This window comes from Nymphalis io, chromosome 6 (genome assembly GCF_905147045.1).
Source record: "Nymphalis io chromosome 6, ilAglIoxx1.1, whole genome shotgun sequence".
In the NCBI taxonomy this organism is placed as follows: domain Eukaryota; kingdom Metazoa; phylum Arthropoda; class Insecta; order Lepidoptera; family Nymphalidae; genus Nymphalis; species Nymphalis io.
Genome location: NC_065893.1, coordinates 9,436,627 through 9,464,020, shown reverse-complemented (window position 1 = coordinate 9,464,020; position 27,394 = coordinate 9,436,627). Strand labels below are relative to the sequence as shown.

General features: G+C 32.3%; 1 protein-coding gene across 26 annotated transcripts in view; it reads right to left on the bottom strand.

Moving 5' to 3' along the window:
- Nucleotides 1–976: 976 nt before the first annotated feature.
- The window catches only part of LOC126768916 (glutamate-gated chloride channel), a 59,209-nt gene continuing 32,791 nt past the window's right edge, over nucleotides 977–27,394 (bottom strand). For 2 of the 26 annotated variants that reach the window (XM_050487343.1, XM_050487341.1), the window contains exons 3-18: nucleotides 23,636–23,730; nucleotides 20,805–20,894; nucleotides 14,345–14,433; nucleotides 13,899–13,994; nucleotides 12,371–12,435; nucleotides 12,104–12,256; nucleotides 11,680–11,830; nucleotides 8,401–8,541; nucleotides 7,412–7,486; nucleotides 6,749–6,901; nucleotides 6,377–6,529; nucleotides 5,490–5,704; nucleotides 4,491–4,541; nucleotides 3,825–3,887; nucleotides 3,384–3,494; nucleotides 977–2,661 (exon numbers count right to left, since the gene is read on the bottom strand). In XM_050487343.1, coding sequence (XP_050343300.1) covers nucleotides 2,515–2,661; nucleotides 3,384–3,494; nucleotides 3,825–3,887; nucleotides 4,491–4,541; nucleotides 5,490–5,704; nucleotides 6,377–6,529; nucleotides 6,749–6,901; nucleotides 7,412–7,486; nucleotides 8,401–8,541; nucleotides 11,680–11,830; nucleotides 12,104–12,256; nucleotides 12,371–12,435; nucleotides 13,899–13,994; nucleotides 14,345–14,433; nucleotides 20,805–20,884 — 1,743 coding nt within the window. In that variant the 5' untranslated portion in view covers nucleotides 20,885–20,894; nucleotides 23,636–23,730 and the 3' untranslated portion in view covers nucleotides 977–2,514. The remainder of the gene's footprint in view (nucleotides 2,662–3,383; nucleotides 3,495–3,824; nucleotides 3,888–4,490; nucleotides 4,542–5,489; nucleotides 5,705–6,376; nucleotides 6,530–6,748; nucleotides 6,902–7,411; nucleotides 7,487–8,400; nucleotides 8,542–11,679; nucleotides 11,831–12,103; nucleotides 12,257–12,370; nucleotides 12,436–13,898; nucleotides 13,995–14,344; nucleotides 14,434–20,804; nucleotides 20,895–23,635; nucleotides 23,731–27,394) is intronic. The other 24 variants (XM_050487345.1, XM_050487347.1, XM_050487346.1 and 21 more) reach the window with 24 other exon arrangements.

Genomic DNA, 27,394 nt, shown 5'->3' with positions numbered 1-27,394 from the left:
GTCGACTCTATACTTATGAATTAAACGCTCGTGTTCTAATGGGATAAGAAGCTACACCACCAGTCACTATTTAAAATGGACAAATATAAAATACAGATATATATTTTTGGTATGTAGGAATAAGTTCAGGTGTGTTTAAGGAGGTTAAAGGTATTTTTGGATAAATTTACCATTCTTTAAGAGGAACAATTGTTTTTTTTTCGTGAGTCATTAAGGAGTCACATATTCAGTTTGTATATTATACGATAAAAAATAAGAAATATTAAACGATAATATATAGCTATACCATATACAATAAAAAAGGTTTACAATATGAAAAGTCGTCTAATTTAATACATGAAACTGTAGTTTGGCCAATTTGTCTTAAAACTACCGCTGACTGTTTCATTATGTTTAGTATTAAACGATCTTTAAGAAATCTTATTTGAATTTTAAATTTGGATGAGCTCAGTACTAAGTCAATAATCTACGAGTTCTTTTATAAGAATTTTACCAGTACGAAGACGGTACGAGCACATAATTTTATAATAAAGACGAGTGCAAATTAAATGAATGTTTGTGTACAGAAAGTGGTTCTGTATTATCTGGTTATATCAACAATTTTAAACTCCAAGCATTTTATGAAAAGCGATTGCAGGTTATATATTTAAATAAATGAAACCGAATATAAAAATTTAGGCAGTTTACGTGTGTCGGGTTTAATTACCATCCAGGTTTAGAGAGTAATGTAAATTTAACTATTTTGTAACATATTCGTTTTTATATCTTTTATTTATTAATAAATAAATTTATTAACAATCCTTAGAATTGATATTAAACGTTTAACGTGACTTCCTTTTATGTGGAAAAAAATATTTATATTATACTTTAATGTATAATTTATATTTTTTCGAAAGTTACAACAATAAAAATAATATTACAAATTAACAATAATTAAACTTCTACAAAGCTGTTTAATATGATTTAATGTGGTTTTTATGTATGTATATTAACATACATACATACATATATATAATAAATAAACTTTGATAATATTTAGAATTAGTATAGCTAGCTCAAATGTTTCCACGAAAAATTTGTTTTTATTGTTTTTTAGAATATAAAAATTATAAAAATTCCGTCCTATTTACCATGTCTTAGGAGTTCCCTAACAGTACTTTAGCATCAATAGCGATTCATAAAAAAAAGATATAATCTGGTAAACCACATGATATTAGGTTTATTTTGGTCAGCGAAGCTGTTCGTTGTAAAAATAATATATATTGAACATCAAAATTAAATTATAAAAGCGATTTTAATTTAATTAATGGAAGCATTACAGGTATGTCTTTATATGTTATGAGATTAATGGCGATGCATAGTAATATTAAAAACTTAGAAAATATAGTGCCAAGGCACGCTTACATCTAGGGTTTCTTAAATTAAGCTTTTTGAGCTTATTTTACAAATCACACAATTGTTTTATTAAATCTGCTGGAATAAATAATAATTAAAGACATTTGCAGAACACAAATTCACTATATGCACTTATCAATACATTACAACTTATATTCTTACGTATTTAAAGGTTTTTTACTTTATTTACATTGTGTTGTAATTATCTAATGGTAGTACTAAAAAGCAAATAAATTAATATTTCAGTTAAAGAAGTAATTGAAGGCATTTTCATGGTTTTACGTAAAATAACGCAAATACATGAAATTATATATTTTAATAAATGGAAACAACGTGTTCATCTGAGTGGTGTCTAAGTCTAACAAAATATCTATTTGAGCTTTATTTTCTAAGTCTAATCTTTGCATAATATTTTCTTCTAACTCAAATCTGGTACAACATGTTTTAATAGCTAGCGTGACATGCACAGTTCTAGAAGCGATTTATAATATTGGTTATATCACAACAATTGTCTCTAAAGTGATTGTAATGATTTATAAAATCTACAACATTAAATTGTCTTATACTAAATAAATTTCCTACAATTGGACTGTCTTTAAGGTTTGAAATAGATTTCACTTAACAGATGGCAAAAACGCACGTTACGATCTCGATCCAATTACTATACAAAAATCACACAATTCAAAACACGACCATCGACTATAAGTGAATTGTTCCCACTTTAACTTATAATAAGATTATTCATGAAAATTCATCTTGCTTCAAATTCGATGGAAAAACGGACCGTCGAATAGTACCTGGACCCTATTTCAAATCCTTGGAAAACAGATATTTGCTATCATATTTGATTCTCTTCTTGATTAAATTATTAACAAAAATCTTATTATAGTCTTCATTTATCTATTTATTACGGCTCTTACACGTGACTTATTATGTTTCACTTAATTATGTTAGTACAATCACAATGACTAAAATTGAATTGAGTCATAAAAAATAATGTTATCAGATCTTGCGAGTGATATTACCTAGTAAATAGCTGTGAAATACGATGTATAAAATACGAAGCCGCACTAATTTTCGAACGCACGTTAAGCACCTCGTAGCGCGTTGTGGGCAGCATTAAGAGAAGGCCTTGTAGTGTATGAAGAAGAAGATAAGAAACACAGCGTAGGCAGTGGGGAAAGTAATGCGGGCGATGACGTCGATCGTCTTCGCCACACGAATCGGATGGGGTGGCTCCTTTTTACGGACCTGGACGAAACATGGCTGAAAGAAATTATTTTGCAAATGAATGGTGACGGTGAACAAAAAAATACGTAACAAATATTTTTGACGTACTAACAATGAAAGCTACGTGGAAAAATATATTCTATTAAGCAAATGTACGAGTGAAATATTAGTATTGTTATAACATTTGGTAATTAATTTTATGTGGGTACATTAATAAATAAGCAGATGGGATACGAAATCAAGACCAAACCAACGACTTTAATTTTTATTTTTTTTGTTTACACATTATAGCGATTACAAAACTTCTACATTACAAGAGTAGCAGTTCAATTGTGGACTATGGATAATTTTTGAATATGAGACTTAATACAAGTAGTTTAAATATAATTCAGGATATGAATTGTTAAAGTGGGTGAATCTTAGCCGGTGAGCGCGGATTCTAACCCAGGCAAGCACCACTGAATTTTCATGTCCTTAATTTTTGTTTATAATTCATCTCGTGCTCGGTGGACAAGGAAAACATCGTGGGGACATCTGCATGTTTCTAATTTCACTAAATTTTGCCACATGTGTATCCACCAACTCGCATTCGAGCAGCGTGATTTAAGAAGCTCTAAATCTTCTCCTCAAAGAGAGAGGAGGCCTTAGCCCAGTATTGTGACATTATCAGGCTACGTTACGTTTAATTTTATAGGAACTATAAAGGAAAGCTAAAAAGGATCATTAGAATATTCAGTGAAAAAATGATTATAAATTACCTCTGATACACCGCCATTATTAGTCGTATGTGTGCACGACCCGGGAGCCCCCGTGCAGGCCGTACACGTGACCATGTCGGCAGCTCCTGTCGACTCGCGCTTCTTATCACCCTGTGGTTAATTTATCTTTTAAAATAGCATTACTTCTGAATTATTTCATGAAGCTTACAATTTACATTAAATAATTAAATATCTATAGTTCTACTGAATTTAGTCTATGTAATTGTATGAAAACAAAATATTATGGCACTGGAATGAACAAATGAAAAGGTTTCGTTGTTAATGCTATGGTAAAAACAAACTACAAATCTATAGGCTACTTACAGGCTGTAGCAATCCGAAGTGGCATTAAAGAAAAAATATGCGTTAGATATCGTGATATCAGATCTGAGATGGTATGGTGTTTGGCGGAATATGTTGGGACGTTTTGACATCACTTACAGCACCGCTAGACTCCGGTTGGGGCGTTTCTGATTTACCCCAATTGAGGAATGCCATCGCCTCCTACGTGGATGAATATTATTATTTACTTTAGCCGAAGCATCGAATGCGGATTCGTAAACGTGATTTGCAGAAGCTCAATGTTACTTTATGGTCACTAAACAAAGCATCCTTTTAAGGAATATCGTATTATAGCGGTTGATTATTTTTTATAAGTAAAACTTTTGTTTCGTAAAATCCAAGGCGTTGCATTCTTCTAGTAAATAATTATAGGTATAAAGAATAGGTACTCCTGTTGGTGGTTGTTCACTTATAAAATAACGGTATATAATGACAGAATTAATAGTGTATGTTAAATACGAGATTATATTAAAAATGAAATAGCTTAATGCGTTTAAAATACTACTTATTAACAACAATTATATGAGAAAGTTACTACTAAACACAAAGCGATTTAAAATTGTCTTATTTCTATACATTCGATGTAATAGTAACTACGCATGCGTTATCGAATGATTCTGTGCTGTGGTTGCAATGGTGTCCTATACTGTTACATTTCTTTATAAATGTATATTTATTTAATTTATTTCGTCAGTAAATGTTTTACTAAGAAATATAACAGTCTCGTTTCGGGAATGTGCCAATGATAATGGCGAATGTTCTTACCAAAGGGCTGGCCAGTATAATGCCAATTCTGCTGAGAACTGCGGGCAGTCGCTGTGAACACATTATACAGACGTTTCGTTCACTTGTGACAGATGGTCTACTAGAGTGCATAAGTGAACATTGACTAATTGATGTGGCCACATTTAAAACGTCTATCAACATCGCTAAATTATACAAAACTCGTCACATTGTTACTTTATTTCATTTGATTGGTCATCTAAGTATTCTTTGCAATGTTTTCTATGTTAACAAAATAGTGTATTATGTTTTAATGAATACGACAACTTATATGGAAGGAACGACCATGGCCACACAAAAAAGTCTTTGTATTTTGGTGATAGAATATTAAAAATAGTTTCTATAAAAATGTATCGGTATTAAAGGAAAATGAATAAGGCGTGCAACGGTTAATTTAAAAACATGCGAAATAAAATAGATGGTATATTAAATGTAGAAAGAAAACATTGCAAAGAGTAAGAATAGAAAATAGGACTCATTCATCAAGGAAGTAATAAATACTTATGCTTTGTGTAAAATAAAAATAAAAACTCATGTATAAGCGTAGCTCGAAAATCAATTTTAAAATCATAATATGTAAGTAGTTAAGTTTATTGATTATAGATTATGATAATTGCAAGTAAAATAAAAAAAACCTAAAGTAATTTCTGATACATTTAATTAAAAAAAATTGTTAGTATATAAGTTAATAATATAGAATAAAATAAATTTAAGTTAACTTTTAAGATGTAGAATGTAAACGTTTGTAAAGAAAGTATTGGAGTACTTAATGCTTCTAGAATTTAAACATCGTGTCATGTACATATATTGAACTTTAAAACTTTGATTAAAATACTTGGCCCATTTGTACCCTAACGATCATTATTAAACGTTGTTAGGTGCATTAATCACAACTAAGCGTTGCCATAAATCACACTTTATTTAAAACACAGATACAAACGACACAAATAGTGTTTATATGTTGAAATAAAAAGAACTCACCTGTGTCACCGGATTTTCGCCAGGTCTATACACGACATTGTGAAGAGGTCGTTTTCGACCGACATAGTTCACACACACGAACTCAAGTAGCGATGCGTAGATGAAACACATGCATACCCCATCCCAAACGTTCATAGCTGTTAAGTTGGAAACCACAGGTAGGGTTGACCGAAAGCCGTTTGATGTTGTGAAGAAGTTCAACATTGTTGTTACGCCTGTATTAAAAATATAATCAATTAGATTAACCAATATTATTTATTATATGAACATTCCAGCGGCCGTATTAACTATTTAGCAGCAGGCATAAAATGACGTTGCTGTTCTTAGGTACTAAATAAAAAAACGCAATTAATTTAGGCAGTATGACGTTTTGCGTAGCAGCGTTTGCTTCATAAAAAATATAATGACAATCTATTTGCCTAATATTAGGCTTGCATATGTATTTATTTGTTAGGGCATAAATAAAATTCGATCTAAAAAAACATGCTTAGATTTCGCTGGATGTTCATATCTTGAATATATTGTAGAGCTATTGATAAATAATTAATTATAATAAGTGCTTATGTAGTAAAGCTTTGTGAAATATTACAATAAAAATATTAAAAGTTTAAAAATAGTTCTACTAGTAAGTATTTTTTATCTACTTGTTAAAATCAATAATACCTACTTAATAAATCATGCAAATTGTATATCCAGCAATATTGACTCCGGATCACCTTTTAGTTACTCACATAGTACGTACCATAGCTTTCTTTGGTAAATGGCAGAGAAACTTTATCCTCGATTGTTAAATTTGGCAATAACAACATAATATACTTTGTCAATGATATTTTTTTTGCTTTGGTATTCGTACCTAATGATATATGCAAATGAAATAGTGTTTTTACCTATCATAACTCTAGCAGGCACTGCATTCCATTCCAGCCAAAAAGTAATAAAAGACGAAGTCACCAAAATGATCCCCGGAATGAAAACGGTAGTGAAGTAAAATGATCTATCTCGCGTGAAGATGAGATCCACTTTCAGGCAGCTGTAATTACCTAAAAATGTTAAGCAAATATCTAAAAATAAATAATAATAAAAAAGCGCTTGTAGACGCTAATTTGTCGGCGTTACAATAGAACAGTTCTACATTGCCAACGGGAAAGCGAAAGTACCCTGCGACAGTTAGAGTTAGCGTGTTATATAACAGCCGCAGCCACAACTACGAAGAGAGAAGATGCAAGACCGAGAACATTCCATTCGCCAGCCAATTTTACCTATCATGGAACGGGCTGGAACCGCGTTCCATTCCAGCCAAAATGTGATGAAGGAAGAGGTCACCAGAATAATTCCAGGGATAAATACTGTGGTAAAGTAGAATGCTCGGTCTCTCGTAAAAATAAGGTCCACCTTTAGACAGCTGTAGTTACCTGTGAAGTTAATATTATACGTAACGGTTGAACGTCATACAACACGTGCTCGTTCGGAATAGTGTTCAGTGTTGTATTCGGTTGCACAATGGAATAAACGGTTAGGGTAATTTTCGGATGTATTCCAAGTAACTCTATTCAGTGGCCTTGTAGATTATTTACAATAACTATAATTATAGTAACTTCTAATCAACTACGATCCCGTATGCAGGAGTAATGCGTTTTGTGTATCCGAGTGTACGAGCGTAGTGTAACAACATTTTAAACAGCAGAATTGACTAAAATCTATCACGTGCATTCAAACAGTTACGTGCACAAAAGTAACACAAATTATAAGTAAATGTTTGATGACAGTGAATGATGGAAGTACTGGATAAGAAGTTCTCTTAGCGGTTTTCACTTGTCTATCACACAACAACGCAATTACTCACACAAGCGGAGAATATGGTAAAAATACGTCAACACCGGACAGGACTGTCAGTCATCCAGTTCAACTCAAGAGGTAGGTACCTTGCTCCTCAAAGCGTCTCTGGCAAAGATTACATGTCAGCTCTTCATCGTCCTCGTAAAGGGAAATACCATCAGCTGCTTGCAAAGACGTGAATAAACTCTTACATTCTACATAGTCACTTCTTTAATTAATATTTATCATGAAAATATTTTAACAAATAAAAGCTGATCTACTAATACTGTACAAGTAATGCAAAATGTGTCTATTAAACCAATTAAAAAATGAACATGCCATAACTACTTTGACTACACTTATTTATTTACTACTTGGTATCCTTATTTTATTATCATCTAACATTGCAATAAGAAGCTATCATATATATTACATGTACTGTAAACTAAATTTTTATCTTGATATATAGCACGAAAAACTTAAAGGTATGTTTCAGTTAACCAAGACCAAGCTGAAAAGAGTTAATCAGAATTTGTTTTATTTAAGTACAGGATTGTGCTCGTAACAAAAGAATGTTTGTCGGGAATACTAATCTACATAATTTGGGCGCGACCGGTATGCTGCAAATATACAGGGAGTCCCGAAACTAGGTATGTAATTAAATATAAATAATGGCAATTTGTTATAAAGGTTGATTTAAGGGTGGAAACTAAAAATAACATTTATATAAATGGAAATATGTCCCTAATTTAAAACGAAAAGAATTCCTTCGCTGTCTGGAATCTAAGTAAACAAACATATCAATCATTAAACAAAAGACATCAATTAATATATTTCTTAATAAAAATTAGAGAAGAGTAAATTTTTATATTCACATTTTCTAATATACATATAATACTAAAAATTTTAAAAATTTGCAATAATCATCTAATGTATAAGTATTAAGTTCTGTCTGTATACTTTTTTCCGATTATTGGCTTAAGTTCGAAAAAAAATTGTGTTCCCTTGTTCATCGACACCCTGTATACGTTAGATTTATTGGTCAGTAATGTCATAATAAGCAATATATAAGTGCTGAAAGAGAATTATCCATTACCTCTCCAGCTAGCTTTGATGGGACAAGGAATGGTTTGGTTCTGGATGAGGTACGCATTCAGCGTCGTCAGTGATGGCGACTTTCTAAGCGTGTCTTCGTCATTCTTCCATACATAGGTAATAGCCGATTGCTCATAAGATACTGAAATGAAAAATAATTCAACAATTATTATTATTATTTGAAATAGGAACGATAGGGGTCAATTTGTATATTTTTTTTTAACATAATCTTGTGTATTATATTTTGAATTATTATTTTTCTATCTTAATTAACTTAATCTAAAATTCAAAATGATACGGTTAACTATCAGAAAAAAATATAAGTTAAAGCATAAATAACAAATAGACGTTTCAATATACTAAACGATATCATATAATCTAAGTTAAATTTCTTAGCAATAAATCGCTACATTAACATAACAATGAACACAAGTACAGATAATTTAATTATACACCATCCTCGTTAGCGTCTCATCATTGTTGAGATTGCAGAGGAAGTAAAGCATGAGATTTCCTTTTGGAATTTTTTCATATTCAGACGTAGTTAACTTAGGTTTTTTTTTCTAAATATGCATTACTGAAGGGCGTAAGGAGCAAGTTGGATTTCTGTGCCATTTGTCATCTTCAGTGTTAATATTATATACTAGCTGTGCCTGCAGATTCACGAGCGTACAACTTAAAAAATCACTAAGAGCAGACTAATAATAATTCAGTATATAGAAATTTTTTAATTTTATTCTCGTAAGATATTAGTATTTATTGGTTTTCGCGGTACCCGGATCTAGATCATCATTCCCTTAAATCTATTCCGACATACTTGAATGTCCTTCCCTGTACTTTATTTATTGTGACTGCAAACGATACCTCAACAGGAAATTGTGTCCTTTTAAAACTAAAACGTAAGTCTGTTTTTTATTTGTTATTATCCAATGTAATAAAGAGTTCAGTTTTTGTTTCAATAACCCATATCCTTACGAGTATAAATTAGAAAAGTGTGATTAGAAATTTCGTGATTTCGTTAAATCGAAAAAAATTAGACGGTTTTATATTAATCAGACACACCCCTTGAAAATATGATGCAATTTATATACAATATTTTATTTTTAACTTGATTGTAGTGCGCAGCCACCAACAATACCTTCATGTGGCCACACGATGCCTGACATCAAAATCAGGCAACGTGATGTGCGTGCGGAGCTGCAATCACTTGATATACGGAAAGCTAGCGGTCTTGATGGAATACCAGCCATTGTGCTGAAGAAGTGCGCGGCGGAGCTGTCTCCTGTGTTAACGCGCCTGTTCCAACTTTCTCTCTCTTCGGGATGTGTGCCGGAGGCTTGGAGAAGCGCTAATGTGCAAGCGGTTCCCAAAAAAGGGGATCGGTCTGACCCGGCAAATTATCGACCAATAGCTATCACCTCAGTACTTTGTAAGGCAGTAGAACGGATTCTAAACAACCAACTGATCCATTACCTAGAAGATCACTGTCTAATTAATGATCGTCAGTACGGGTTTCGACCAAAACGGTCCACAAGTGATCTTCTAGCGTACGTAACACACCTCTGGGGTGAAGCTATCGACAAGCATGGAGAATCGTTGGCTGTCAGCCTCGATATCTCCAAGGCTTTCGACAGGGTCTGGCACAGAAGTCTTCTCTCCAAGCTACCGGCATATGGTCTGCCTGCTCAGCTATGCACCTGGATTGCCAGCTTCCTACACAAGCGTAGCCTTCGTGTTTTAGTAGATGGTTGCGCTTCACAATTCTATGTAGTGAATGCTGGGGTCCACCAGGGATCTGTGCTATCTCCCACACTCTTTCTTTTGCATATCAATGATATGCTCTCCCTTGGGAACATACATTGCTATGCAGATGATAGTACAGTGAATGGTGGATACCACGGACGCGCAGTGGCTGGGCGGGCGGAAACTGAGGAGAGGCGGGAGAATCTTGTCATTGAACTCGATAGGACGTTAGAGCTCATCGCCAAATGGGGTTCTGATAATCTTGTTGAGTTTAATGCCAAGAAAACAAAGGTATGCGCTCTCACAGCGAAAAAGTCACCATTTTACCCTCATCCCTCCCTCTGTGGCATACCGCTGATGATACAAAGCAAAATCGCCTTGCTGGGGATGGACGTTCGCTGCGACCTTAGTCCAAGGGATTACATCGAGGCTATTATAAAAACAGCTTCACGGAAACTCGGAGTTCTGAACTAGGTGCGGCGTTTTTTCACGCCACAACAACTGTGCCTGTTATACAAAACACAGGTACGGTCTTGCGTTGAATATTGCTCGCACCTTTGGGATGGCTCCGCTAAGTACCTACTGGAGGCCTTGGACCGGTTGCAGCGACGTGCAGTACGCATTATTGGCGACGTAAAGGTCACAAACACCCTTGAACCTTTACAATTGCGTCGCAAGATAGCAGCACTGAGCGCTTTCTATCGACTGTATCACGGCGAGTGCTCTGAGGAATTATTCTCTCTAATTCCTGCTTCCCCCTTCCTTCTTAAGTCCACGCGAGCTGGTTCTCGATGTTACCGCCTAACTGTGACATCAATTCCATCGCGCACAAAGAAATTTGGCAACTCCTTTCTTTGTCGCACTACCAAAAAATAGAATTCCTTACCAGCTCACGTGTTCCCCTCCTCTTACAACCCGGGTTCCTTCAAACGAGGCGTGAAGAGGCATCTTGCGGGCCGGCAAGGCGGTGACGGCTAGTACAGAACATTCTTCCCGACTGTACTGGCCGTCGTCGCGTTTGGACTCTACTACCACTTACCATCAGGTGGAGTAGAGTCATTTGCCATCCCGGACATATAAAAAAAAAAAAACTTTGAACTGGATTTATCCATACAAAATCAAATAAAATACTAGCAATTTTGCTTATGCTCATCATTTTCAGGAAATTTAATTCAAGCGTGGCAAGTTAACACATGGGGGATTTTGTTTTCTTTCTACCATCTAATCTTTAAAATCCGATAGGTCCGATAATCCTCAAGACACTAGTAAACCACCTTATTAATTAGCTTCGTGGGCCTCTTACCATGAAGGATAAATATTGTAAGAATTGAATTGAAATATTAATCAGTATCTATCAGTTTAATTATAATCGGTATCATTTTTATATTATGTTTGTTATTAATTTAATTTTGACTATATAAGCAATTAATCATGCATATAATATATTATGTGTAGCGTTTTATTGCCAAGTAATACTATTTGTTGCATATCAGTGCTAATTAACATCTGCTTCTAGAAGTAACATAACATTACTCACTACTCTCTAAAGCAAATGAACACAAAGGGTCATCAAAAGGGAAGATGTTGAGCCGCCCCTGGCAGGACAGTATGAGGTGACGCCGCATTAAGTAGTTGATTGTGCCATTCCGGTATATTCGCAACGCAAAATGCATAGGTATTATCGGATCCTGAAATATTACAGTAAAATTATATGATGTATAGGATAATAAGACGTAAAGATGCTCTCTTCCATAGTTATCCGAATTTTGTATATAGCAGGTTTACTATTACACGTTCTTTAAAATGAGAAAAAAAATAAACAAAACATTTTCCAAGGCCAACAACTAACAGCGTTTTCAATCATCAAATGCATCTCTATCTCATCTATTAGAGTAACTAATGTCGTTCTATTTTAATGTAATATACGACAGACGATAAGGTTAAGTAATATTGGAACTTACTTTAAAATCCCCATGCATTATGAAGTATGTGTCAGGTAACCAGATGTCCTCGTGATGATGGATGGCATTTAGGAAGTCGTAATGCGACTGATTAGAATACCGAAGTCGAGGATCATACCACTGCTGTTGTAGAAGAAACTCTACCTCGTATTTCTGAAAAGTTCGAATTATATAATTATATAAGTTAAAAACTAATTAAAAAACAACTAAATTTTATAATAAATAAAAGCTAATGTTAATTCACGTAAAAAATTTAAAATAACTTACAAGACTAGATTCATCTGGAGATGCTAAGCTAAGAAGTAGCACGCTCACATTAACGGTGAGGACACCTGCGAATCAAATATGGACAATGTCTCCCATCAATTACACTCTTAAATTATGCTCCTTTATCATTCCAGTTTATTTATGGTAAAGAAGAACAGCAACATAAAAGACTATTTATAGAGAATAGCGGATAAAACTACACGTACATACACTGTATGACTTTAAACAAGCAGACATTTATCTCGAAAAGAAAAACGCATGCTTGGATTCTAAAGGAAAACATCAAAGTGCTTTGTTAACAAATTAATAAGTTTTTTATTTCGCGAGTATGTATGCAAAATATAATTCATTTTTACTGTACCAATGTTGCATTTACATTAAAGTATTAATTGCTCATTTTTATATTAATACAATATTAGCATGATTTGTGTTTTATGTTTGTGAAAAGAGAAACTAAAATAAAAATTAAAAAAAAAAAATTACGTCGATAGTGTTTTAGAATTTATACTCAAGATCATAATATTAAAGACATTTTAAAAGATTAGTTAGTATTTCCAATTACCTTTCTCCATGTTAAACAAGTATCTTACAAATCTACATATTCCTGGTAATACCACTTAGTCTAACGATGTAATCATGATTTAAAATAAAACTGATATAATGTTTGAAAATGTATTTGAATCAGGATAAATAATTCTGTAAAGTCATAAACATAATAAATAAACTTTGTATTGCTATTGTGTGTGTGAAAAAAAGTGAATTAAAAGCGAACTACAATTGCATAAAATTAAACTGAAATAAACAAAGTTAATTAAAAATAACATCTACATCTCGATTACGTCTTAGAATATTTATCTTCTTTTTAAAAGTGTTATTTTTTATTACGAGGAGAAATATAGCGCAAGGTAAAATCGAGTTATAAATATATATGGTTGTTTAAAAATTAATATTAAGTGGATACTGTGCGAGAGGCTAGGTTTTACCAGTTCTAGCTGAATAAGAAAAAAAAACAGGTGACTAAGCTAAGATTACAATATACTAGACAATATAAATGCCAAGAGATTTGCATGTTTGGCAAAAATATCAGTTCTGAGATGTTGCAGAGCTTGTATTAATATCGAAAACAAATAAGTTAAGCATCCGATTTATTTAAAAAATAATAATAAATTTATTAAAATAATTAGCTTTAGATTTTTTTAGTAGATTTTACAGTAATATAGTTAAGATATTATGTGAGTAGTTTATAAACACGGTCCGTTGGGAATAAGCTATTTTTTATGGGCAGAAAATTTGCAAGTATTTGAAATAACTGGCCAATATAGCAAAGCTATAATCAAAATTAACCAAGTATAACCTGGCCTCTTACTTGGAAGCTACTTGACATTCAATTTTGGGACATGTAACAATTGTATAATGTAAGTAATAAAATAAACCTTGTGCAGAGATCATTGCGGTGATACACAATAAACTAAAAACAAAATTATTAGGGAAATACATTTCTCTTTTCAAAAACATAGACACAACAAACCGCGATTGTGCGATCGAGGCCGGAGCGAGGGTAGCCCAATATTATTTTGGTCAACAGTGTCGTTCGGCGAGGTAAGACCACAACAAAAATCTGGATCTGTAAGTTAATATAGTCTTGTAGCTGAAATTATAATGCAATCCCTTCGAAAACTAAATCAATATGAAGATTACACAATTATCATAAGTACTATAAAATATAACATTTACAAGTGTCAACGTTTACACTTGTAAATGTTATATTTTATTTTTGATCTTCGCATTGTTTTACTTCCGAAGACTGCTTGTGATTGTCAAAAACACTCAAACACGCTTCCTTGTTTTTTAATGCGGATGCTTTTTTACAATGTTTGTTTAAAATTTTTGTTTTATTAAGATTGAGAGTGTGTCTGACAATAAGCTAGGTGATGTGAAGCTAAATGTACATATGTAAATATTAATTTTTATTACCGTCTACTGGTGGAAGCAGTCTTTTGTCATAGCGGGAGTTTTTTAGTAGATTGTCCAGAATCTCTTTGTCCGACTTGCCCGCTGCAAAGCTGAAATAATATATAAATATGAAACGAGCCGAGATGGCCTAGTGGTTAGAACGCGTAAATCTTAACCGATGATCGTGCGTTTAACCTGGGCAAGTACCACTGAATTTCTTGTGCTTTATTTGTGTTTGTAATTCATCTCGTCGAAGGAAAACATTGTGAGGAAACCTGCATGAGTCTAATTTCATTGAAATTATGTCACATGTGTATCCTACCGACCTGCATTGGGGCAGTGTGGTGGAATAAGCTTCAAACCTCCTCCTCAAAAGGGAGAGGAGGCCTAGACCAACAGTGAAATATTAACAGGCTGTTGCTGTTACTATTTAAAACGTTTGTGTTTAGCTGAATATTTGTAAATATGTTTTACATAATATGTCTTTACATAAGTTCAAATTACAGTAATAAGCTTTAATATCATAACAAATTATATAAAATGTAGACAAGTTTACGGGAGCAAGACAGACTTTTTTAAAAAGATATAATATATTTGAATTTTAAAATATTTTATTATATCTAAATTGACACGACCGAACAGAGGTTTATATTTTGGTCGAATGTTCTTTTCCTTTTAACAAATCGTTTCCCAGGACATACGATCCCAAAGCATGGAATGACACAATGGCTAACATTCCGCTGATTAAGCATTCACTTCTATAGTCTTCATGCTTTGGGCTAACATAACTCCTCCCCCCTTAAGTTCGAAACCATCAGAGACATCTGGATTCTGAAGGTTTTGCTCCCTACTTAAAAATTTATCTTTTAACCTTTTTAAAATTAAAATTAAACACATAACAAATAATATAAAATATAAAATTAGGGTCCCTATACTGACACTATTCACTTTTATTACAGATTCTATTTCACTTTCACTTTCACTTAAACTATTTATCTTGAAAAGCGCAGATAGGTATTTTATATCATCCAAATTGATTCCTTTAATATCAATCGGTTCGGAAGGAATAGATATATTTTTATTCTTTATCTCAGGTAAGTAAATAATGGGTGTCATCTTGTATTCAAATTTTTCCAATATATGTTGAAAATAAAATAACTGGAGATCGCCAAGAATGACCTCATAGCCAGGATCGATTTGTACGAGATAAGTTCCAATCATAGACGTTTTTGTTATATCGTTTCCACACTTGTAGGACATTACTTCCTTATCTTTTGAATATATTATCCAACGAGTAGCAGAAAGACGTTGGGCTTTAATTTTTTCTATAAGAACAACGCGTTGATTACTGTGAAACTGCATTAACAGTTCCATACACGTTATCGCTGAGTAGGGTATGATATTATGTTCAGTGCATATGTACTGGTTGTCGCTGAGAATTTCTTGACACGGAGACGCGACTGGCAAGTATTTTGAACCTTTCACCATAAGGAAGGGATATTCGGGAATAATGATAAAAGTTTCATTTTTAACTTGATCCAAAATAGGGAATGAATACATTTTATAATAATTAAATATATTATTATCAGTAAGAGGGACTTCCATAATAAATGTTATCTGGTTTCCTTTTACATACGCTTTAACAGACAATGTTCGTTCTATCTTAATCATATTACTTTCAGTAACAGGATATATTAAACTATGAAATTTTTCTATAGAAGTAAATATATAAAACAATTCGGTTGTATTAATTATAGATTGATGTAGCACAGAAATTTTACTAAAAGCTAAAGCTGTTTCCATCTCATCGAGAGTTACATTTATTGAATGGAAGTTATTAATGAACATGCTATACATACCCAAAACATAAGTGGAATATGTTGCATTTTCTTCTTTGGTTGCTATGTCCTTCAACATTAGTTCTACGCGTTTTAAACGTTCGTTAATGATTAAAGAATTGTTATATAAAATTTCTTTACTATTAATAAACATTTTGGAAACCAGTGTAATTTTGTTATCAAGTAAATTTTGTTTGCCATTAAGTTTATTAATAAAATGATTATAGCGAAGCGCGTCTTCGTGATCTAAGTTACCAGTTATTGATTTTATAATAGAACCCAATGGGTTAAGCTAACCTCTACGAAATCTTTTAGTTGGTAAAATTTGTTTTATCTTTTCTATAGTTATGTCTTTTAAGTATTCTACTTGCATTTTCGTGTTTGGGTTAATTGAAGTACGGGGTTAATAGGTAGGAGACCTATTAACCCCGTACTTCAATCATATTTCATTTTACGACAAAGCTCACATGCGTTTATTAATGCCGTAATGGTTTCCTGCATATTATGCCAAAAATAATTTCGTTTAATCCTAGTCATCGTTTCTTTTTAACGCAGTGACAAGTTTTTCCCTCATGGTATTTTATTGCTATTGCTTTTTGTTCAGCCTCGTCTTTAACAAAAAATATGCGTTCGGTACATTCTTTAATGTCTACAGTGTCTTTTTTAAATAAGGAAATTATTGTTTTAGCAAAATCTCTCCTATGATCTAAATGTTCGAAATATATAAAATATTTAATTTTGGGGCGGATATATTCTTTAAGAAATTGTTTTATTAGTTCAAAGTTATTTAATGGTAAGTAAACTTCAAGTATTTTCTGTTTTGGTCTTGATAAGTCTTTAACTTGAAGTTCGTTTTTAAGCCATGAAAACACTAATATTTGATTGGGTTTAGTATCGATAGCTTCATGTAAAATTGGAATAGCAGAAGTATCACACTCTAAATTCGAATGGACAGTCTCCGTAGTAGAGCTAGAATTGGAAGTGTTTCGGTTTTGAGGTTCAATTTTAGTTAAATCTTCAGAACAAACTGATATGGTCGCCTCAGAGTCAGTTACAGTAAGAGTTCTAGAGTTATCTGTATTACGTCTTCCGGTTAATTCTAGAATTTGATTAGTTACGTCTTGTAAGTGGTCTTGAAGTAGAGTTTTCTTTTCATCGACATTTACTGCTATAGAAGTATTGTCGTCTGATTTCTATCTATCACATTTAATTTTATACGGGAAAGAGCATCTGCATTTGTATTCAGTATGATTGAGGCTATTATTGAAAATTTTTTTACTTTATTTTCATTATCAATGTCACTAGAATTTTTTTTTGTAGTGTGTTCGTCTGTCTCTTCCTTGTAATATGTTCTGTTATTATAGATATGTTCATAGGGCTCATTTTCTGAAATATAGAGTTCAGGATCGTAATTGTTTTCATTGTCATAGTAATATGTAGTCATATGCATATGTCTTATTAATAGGGAGAGTCGGTTTATTTTGTACTACGGTTCTCATAGACACGTCATTTTGTCCTGTTCCGTCTTGATTTAAGTTAGGCCTGTAACCAAATTGTGTTTGGGGTCTATACTTATTACTATTAAAAGGTGGACGGTAACCTAACTGTTGCATAGGTCGGTGTCCATATTGAGGATTAATTCTTGGTGGTGGTATTTGTGGTACTTTATCAATTCCTAACCTATATGGAGATAAAATTTGGTCTACGACCTGTAGGCATATGCATATGTTGTCTTTGGTTTACATGCGGTATTCCGAATTTAAATTGGTGTTGTTGGTTAGACGGGTAAATCGGCATAGATAAATTCGGTTTATTAGAAAAATTAAAATTATTATTAGGCTTAAAATATGTTGGTTGATTAAAAGAGTTATTAACTTTTGAATTTGACACTTTACTTCGCTGATTGTATTGTTCGCGGAAGTTCACCTCCTCCAACACAATACTTAACGCACTCTCTAATGATGTCGGCGATTTTAGTCTAACAAATTGTATAAAAATACATTTAGTGACGTATTATTATAAATAACTATTTTACTCTGCTTAATATCTTCGTTTAATATTTGATTGACTTTTGATAAAAGAATCGAACGTACCGACTGAATTCTATTGCAAAAATCAAGGTAACTTTCTCCTGAATTTATTTTTAAATTTATTAATTCTATGGCAATACATTCTCCACTTCGCGGGTCTCCAAAGTATTGAATTAACAAATCTTTAAATTCATCCCATGATATAATATCCTCGCGCTCGCCGATAAGCGAAGCGGCCTTGTCTACTAAGCGACTAGTGATGCTATGCATAATGTATATATTTTGTGCATCATTGCCTTGAAATTTACTTATTACATATTCGCATTTTCTTATAAATAAGTTTAATTGGCGTTTATCGCCACCAAAAAGAGGAATTAATTTTAAAATTTCGTTAGGAATCAGAGTTATATGATCCATTTAAAAGATGATTGAATTTATGAATATGTAATATATTTAGTCGTTGCCTCGTTGGTCTAGTGGCTTGATATAACACCGCAAACCCGGAGGTCCTGGGTTCAATTCCCAGGTCGGGGCAATAAAAGTTATTCCGTTTTTCTGTCAGAAAATTCTCAGTAGCAGCCCGGAGTCTGGAAGTTAGAAGTGTGTACATTCCTGTGCCTCGGAAAGCACGTAAAGCCTGCGCCTGAACTCTTTCCGGTCGTGTCGAATTGCCGTGCCATCGGATTATGAGAGTTAGAAAATAGAGAGTGCACCTGTGTTTGCGCTCACACTTGTGCACTATAATATCTCTTGCGTAGTTGGCTAATCTCTCTTGAGATTTGCCGCTGTGGCCGAAATCGGTCTGGAGGACTTTATATTCCTGACTAATACATTCCTTAGACATAAGACTGATACATTCCTTAGACATTCAAATGACATATTTGTAATGCACCTGTTAACTAATTAATAACTGTAAACTAGGTAATATTTGACTACAATATTAAAAATAATCAAAAAACCACGTTATATCTATTAAAAACACAAGAATTTTTATAGAAATATATGTCTTCAAGATGTTATTTAATAAAAGTATGGAGCAAAACCCGACAGCATAAGATGCTGCAAGACAGCAGAAGACTGGTGCAAAAAAAACTAAGCAGATCGTCGACAGAAGACTCCAAAGAATACATCCTTCGGACATATATATAGCAAAAAATTAGCTCTTTATACTTATATAGCAAAATAATATATAGCAAAAAAAACCTACAAAAGAAGCGGAGTGTTGTAAGTTTAATGTGTATCGGTGTATTTGTTACGCTGTTTGACCAATTTTGATACACTTTCGTATGTTTGAAGCCTGATCTGATTTGTGGTTGATAGCTATAAACTATGAAGATCAGTACAGGCGTATAAAGATCATCACTAATTTCTTGCTTGATCGATTTTATTTGAAATTATGATAAATATTACTAGTAGGTACTTATAATAAAATTGACGGGCAAAATAACACATTTGGTTTATACTTTTTAATGTTACTTTTTAGTTGCAGGGGTTAATTTAATTTTGAATTTAATATTAGTTATTGCCTTGGTGTGGTTCAAAAGGGAAAATTAAATAAAGAATAAAGGGGCGCAGTGACCCCTAAACAACAAGCGCACTTTTATATTACAAAAGAAAAGTCCAAACTTTAAAGCTCTTTGTATGAGAGCTTAAGCTGTGCCTCGATTGCCTTTAATATAAACTGATTAAATCTTTTGTCATTTGTATTAAATACGTGCATAAATATTTATTAAAAACAATTCTGGGGACAAAACTCTAACTGTAAAAAAAATATGGTACTTTTGAAAATATTTCACTATTTGTATGTATTCTAAGTAATTTTTTGTAAAATTAATTATAACAATATAGAAAACCATAGAATAAACGCACGCGTAGAAAACTTAATTAACAAAAGTGTTTTAGGCGAAACAGTTTCATATTTCAAAACTGTTCGTAGTGAAACTTCTATAAATAGACAGGGGAGTATTTCACGCTTGAACAGATGTTTACCGTGTTACATCCGCTCTACCGCCCCCCACTCGTCCTACAAGCCTTTCTCATTGGTTGTCTCACCACTGCGTTCAATTCGATTAATCTTTACTTCATTATCCGCCATCAAAAATTAAACCATGGACTAGTGTTTTGTGGGGAAAAATATTTCCGTCTTAAATATTTGTTTTGGAAATATTGCCCTATTGTTTCAGACTCCAAGGACTTAGCCTTTTTATCGTTAGGCTTTATTTTATAAAATGTAGTGACAAATAAGTCGCTTCACATAAACTAGACATGGAAAATAAAAATATAGCTCTTAAACGGTTTTCAAGGTAATGGATGGAGGACTTAAAGTCGGCGTTTCATGTGCTTGGTAACATGGCAGGTTGTTTACTGTGTATATTTTTGTTTTCGCAAAGTTTAAATGCAGAGTGCAATATTAGAGTGTTATTTTTGTCTTGTTTTTTTTTTGATTTTATACATTCTTAGTAGTAGTGATATTAGAGGTGAAATTAGTTTTATATAAGTTAATTAAAATTCAGGATTAGTCCGTAAATACTTAGAATAGATGTACTTCTAAAGCACTCTAAATTTTAACTTGAATCGAGTCTCTCAGTTTAAACATGAAATAGAAACACTTACATGTCGGACGTTAGCGCAGATGCTCTGCTGAGCATGAGGAGAAAAGCCACGGCGCGTGCCACCACGCATGACCAACCCATATTAGGACATCTGAAAGAAAACATTTATTAATAAATGCATTTTAGATATATATTATAATTGTCGCGGGGCTATATTAACAAAAGCTGTTTCATATTATAGATAATTACACAAATGACATTACAATTGCAGTTTTGAGAATCATCACGACTTAATATAATATCTTGGACTAATTCAGTTAAACTATAACTTCTACCTAGTTGGTATGGACACGACAAGTAAAGGTTGGAGACTTTGCATTCGAAGTTGAAGACAACTATATTTACCTAGGAAAGACTATCCCACTATGTAGGTCCAACTATGAGAAAGAGGTTAATCGTCGAATCCAACTCGGCAGGGCAGTGTTCAGAAGGTTCGAAGTGTCGAGATCGAATCAGAAATGTTGAAATCGAACCATAGTAAAATCGCCCGGAGAATTGTAGATTTGAAGTGGCAGTAGGCGACATACATTGCTCGCAAAACTGGCGGTCGCTGGAGCAGAAATGTTCTTAAGTGGCGATCACGAACCGGAAGACACAGTGTGGAATGGCTCCCTACAAGGTGGACCTACGATATAATTTGGGTCGCGGGAAACCGTTGAATGCGGGAAATAAATCCTTTTTTCTGACCTAGACCTAGCTGGTTTAGTGATGGGCTTAAAATGTTGCAGATCCCGAAGACTTGTATGAACCCTAGATCGGGCCAGTTAAAATTTATTGGGGGTAATTGTCGAGAAATTTTCAGCAGCCCTAAGTTTGGAAGTTAACACTACACTCCCAACCCTCGGAGATTATTATTATTTTGATACCCATATATTTTTTTTTAAATTTAGGCATTTTCGCACATCAGGTCAAAAAATATTTTTAAGATATATGTATATCTATACATTTATAAAAATTGTTCAAATTATTGGTGGTAGGGCTTTGTGCAAGCTGGTCTGGGTAGGTACCACCCACTCATCAGATATTCTACCGCAAAACAGCAATACTTGATATTGTTGTGTTCCGGTTTGAAGGGTGAGTGAGCCAGTGTAATTACAGGCACAAGGGACATAAAATCTTAGTTCCCAAGGTTGGTGGCGCATTGGCTATAAGCGATGGTTGACATTTCTTACAATGCCAATGTCTAAGGGCGTTTGGTGACCACCATGACTTTAACCTTTATACAAGGAATCATTTAGATTAACGATGTTTACACGTAACTATGACCTGTAGTCTATTTTCCGATATTGACTCCGAAGCAAATTAAATCTGTAAGTCATGCGAATGCATAAAACGGTCGACTAACTGACGTGTAGCGAGGGCACCTCGGAACATGATTTTTCTGACAGCCTCGAATTAAATACATGACCTACTTTGAATATGGAAATGCTATGACGTCAATAACATTTTTGTAATAATTATAGTAAAAAATTGGTATTGGTATGATTGAATTGAAAGCACAAATTATGATAATTGTAACTATGAGAAGTTTTGTTACATAATTATTATGTGTATATTATTTATTATTAATAGTATTTTCCACTTGAAAACCATTCCAAATTTTATATTTGTATAATAAAAAAGGAGCGTTTATGTGTTACATTATTTTCCAAAACTAGCGACTATACGATACACACGATATAAACACACGTTGCGCATAAAACGGTTATCTTCAAACCATTTTGAGTAAAAATATGTTAATATTATTATTTAAATCCTCAGTGTAAAGAATTAAAAATCTCGATTCTTATTATATATCGATGATAGAGTTCTTTTATGTCGAGTTGTTCAATAATGTGTATCTTTTAAAATGTTAATAAAGTCTATGTAATTCTAACAAGATACTATAGTATGATAATTTTTAGTTAACCAATTAAGTTAGTAATGAAATAAGTGGAATTCTCGTCTCATAAGACTTAATAGCGTCGCAAATACGTTCTCGGACTACAAAAGAATGCTCGAGAGAGACAATTCCCAGCGTTTCCACTGCACCTACATCCTATTATGCTGATGTCTTTGAACCCTTTGAAATACTTCAAACACCGACGTGTAATTGCGTTCTCCATTAATATGTTTTTTAATTTACTTTTTTAATTATAGTATTAACTCATTAATAAATTTTATATAAATGTACTTTTTTTAATATTTTAAATGACAGTTGTTATGTAAATGAAACATATAAAAGGATGAAAACAGTGTAATACACATAGTTTATATGTTATCCGATAATTGTAACGAATGGCCCATATTGTTTTTAATATAACTGGCAAGTTTGATTTGAATAATAAAATCACTAACTCAAGCTAACTTAAAAGATCATATATCCTAATACCTATCATAATTTTATGCGTTTTATTTAAACCGAATGCTACGTTTACATTTTTTCGTCAGTTTACAATGTATCTAGATTTATTATAAAATAACGTTAACTATTTTTTAGTTACGTATTCGTAATATACCTACATAAAATCCATTTCAAGTAAATTGTGTATACACTGCTAATAAATTGACGTAGCTATTATGGAAATAAGATCGATTAGTATACTACTGCTACGAATTACAATATTGCGTACAGTTTAATTCTTTTTTTTCCTTCGCACACTAAAAAATTGGTTTTGCTTTGCATGTTAATAAGAAGTTGAACATGAAATAATCTTGAAACACGACTTTTAAAGCAATATTCTAGAACAAAATAATTTATATACTTATTGTATTATAGTATATTTAAAATTGTATAATTTTAATAATAAAGTCAACTAAGTGTTTAATTGATAAAATTTCAAAGTAATTAACCTTTCTGCTGACTGCAGAGTGTAGTCGGCATGTGGAGAGACGTTCAACCTGCCCAAGCCGCTTCAGTTCTCCGCCACATGATGAGCTAAATAAATCTGTGAAGAAATATTATAATGACTATAATTGTTACTTGTAACAGCTGAAATTTTGTACGCCTACTGAACCATTTTCAGTACAATGACAGATATTGTTGCATTTTTAACAAGGTCGTTGATATTATTAAAATATTTTTAAAACTTACTTAAGTTGTGCTCATTATTTCTTTAATTTATCTTGTTATGCTTTTCTAATGTATCAGTCTATTAGTAACTACAAAGTTGAATATAGCAGAGCTTACTTAGGACACCGTCCTATAATAAAAATTCACATATCTATTTATGATTTACTTGTCGTATTTATTGTATCAATGTTATTAGTATTCCTTATTGTTTCTTAACGAAAATAAAAGAAAATGAATTTTATTTAAAAAAGGCAAAGAGGCCTCTGATGATGATGGTCACCACCACTCATAGACATTTGCAGTGTATACAGTCGGAGGCGCATTGGCAATAAAAGGTATGATTAATATTTTTTACAGTGCCTATGTTTATGGGCGGTGGTGACTACATACCATGGCCCATTTACCCGTCTAACTACCTATTTCGTAAAATATATTTTTAAATATAACATATTATTTGTAATATATATTATTTGTATTATATTTGTATTTATAAAATATATATATCATATACTTCCATTTTGTTTAATTGGACAGTGTGGTAAATTCTTGTCTTGGAAACATATTCGAGTAATATTTTAAAGCACTTGAAAACCAATTCATTAATTTAAATATCTTCATCACAATCAAATCTCATTAAAACATTTTACTTTTATATATTTTAATGAAATATAGATACTAAATATACTTAAACTTTTTGGTTAAATATTTTTATTTTCAAACGTTGGAATTTTGTTTCGTAACGAAGAGAGAAGTTTAGGTCAACTTTTAAAATAGCTCGGGCTCTGCAAACCGTAACTTTTTTATTTGTTGACTCCATTCGTTTGGCGAAGCTTCGAGTAAACCTAGTATATTAAAATAACAGAAAAATATATTTCGTGACGTTTCGAAGAGAAAATCATAGACAAATTGTAGCTGAATTATTAATTAAAACAAAAATGTAGTACATAATTTTTAACGAATACTAATATTATTATTATAGCCATTGGATTAAATTAATTTTTATTTTTGTAGGTGAAACGTCACAATTTTTACCCTAGGTGGAATTTTGAAACAAAAAAAAAATTACCAGAGGTGTTCCACTCCCTTTTTTAATTAACAAAAACAAGTCCCCGATGAAATTAAGTCTGAAACTGGTTCCATTTTCTCGCAGAATAAAATTGTTTAAACAAAAATGTGACGACATTAATAAAAAAAAGTTGAGAGTATACGATGTCAGATATGAACATTTATTGATCATAAAATAGACACCCTTTTTTATTATAAAATATTATTAAATGGATTTTTAAACGGAAATATGCTTTTGCCCTACCATGTTTTTTTAAAGTAAATGTACCATAGCTAAGCTAAGGCCTCGTCTTCTCTTTTGAGGAGAAAATTTGCAGTTTATTTCACCACGCTGCTCCAACGCGGGTCGTTGGATACATAAATGAAACCTTCCACCGACCTCTTATTCGACACGTGCAGGTTTTCTCACAATGTTTCCTTCACCATCGAGTACAAGATAAAGTAAAAACACAAATTAAAATTTAATGGTGCTGGCCCAGCTTAACATAAACCCACAATCTTCAGTTAAGATACATGTTCAATCCACTAGACCATATCGGCTCTTTATGCTTTGTAATATAAATAGTTATGTTATTCACCTTTAACAGAAAATATGTTTTATCTATATTAATTATTAAAAGAAAATAATCAATATTTAAGTATAATTAACATTAAGTTTAAACAATTATAACGATGATAATTATGACCTTAAATAAATTGATAACGATGACACTTTGTATAAATGAAAACCCTGATGGGACTGAATGGCTGAACCTCAGCCAACTATATGAGGGCTCGGTTATGTATGCAATTGAAAACGGTGCCAAATATTACTCGCACTTAAAGAATGTACTTCCTTCCTATGAAGCTAGTCAGAAGTGGGTGAAGTTTAATTGAGTTCACACAACGCAATATGAGAGCACTTAGATGTGACATTTAAACAAAATATTGTTGGAAATTACTTCTTTTAATATGTTTCAGGGTTGTTAAGATTTTAGGAAATTAAGATACAATAACCTACTTTTTCGTATTAAATTAATTTATTAGGACAGAACAATTCTATTTTTGATTCAGTAATAAAAAAATATGTGACATAATTTTGATTGAGATACAGTTTTGACATTTCTATGAATTAGTACTAAACAGTTATTATTAATGTATAATTTGAATATTACGCCTATATTCAATTGTGACATTAAAATGAAATAATAGTCTTTGTTTATTCAACTAGACAGTCACTATGTTAACTGACATATAACTTACTTAAGCTTGTGGTGGACTGTCAGTCAGCACTGACTATCTTATGAAAGATATTGGGGTGAGATCATAGACAATTTATTACTTTTTAAAGATATAACATATTTCTACTATAAATATCAGTAAAACAATTTTTTGACATGACCGACTGAAATAATGAGACTGAGACAAGCAATTATGCCTCTCATTAGACCAATACTGGAGTTTCGCAATAGCGTGATGTAATTCTACGATATGTATTTCTTTAAATCGCTCAAGCAAAAGCCTAGCCTTTTGCTTCTCCAGCGAGGCTTGTCTCCACCTTCTTTATAGCATTAATGCATTATGCTGAAAGTATTTACACATAAATTATTTAATTTTCTTTATTAAGGAAACCGTATAGTAAAATTGGATTAAGTTTCATATATTTCTGCTTTAAGTTACAATTAATTTGTGTGTATTGAAAAATGTGCATTGTTATTTATATCTATCTATTTTGAGATATAATAATATATTATATCATTTTATTTCTTTTGATACAATGTAGTTACGTTATGAGTACAGAAAAAATGAATATAATGTGAAATCCCTAGCAGTATATATATTTTTTTACACAAATCGCTTGAGGAATAGAAGAGCGTCTGAACGTGTTTTAGATAGATTATGAGTAAACATATTTTGTTTTATAAGGTACTATAATAAATAATAATTTATTAACCATTTATAATGTTAGCTTCATTTATCAACTTACATGTGCTATATTGAGGTCTTCACTTAATAATGCAAACAGGAGTTATTACATAATATATTATTTTATTCAGCCACAATTTTGGTCAATAATGTATAAATGTATAAATTCGACTTAGCGCAGCGACATAAACATACAGAGACTTAAACATGTACAGCGTCTTGGGTACAATGCCACAGGACAATCTTTTAGACGGCGTGTTTTTTCTATAAATTTATATACATTTGTAGAAAAAAGTGGTGGATTTAACTTATTGTTAACAGGAACCCTCTTCTTCTTCCATTTGTTGGATACTAATGAGTTGTTACTGGTTTGCTGAAGTTACTAATTCACAGGCGGCATTTAAAGACTAACTATGTTCGCTCTTACACTATATTATTATTATATATATATTATATATTTTAGAGTTGTATTTAGTTTTGGCTTTGGTTGGTATGATAATTTTTTTGAGATTACTCGTACTCCTAAACGTATGTTACTCTTATCGTACAAAAATACTCTTTTATTATTT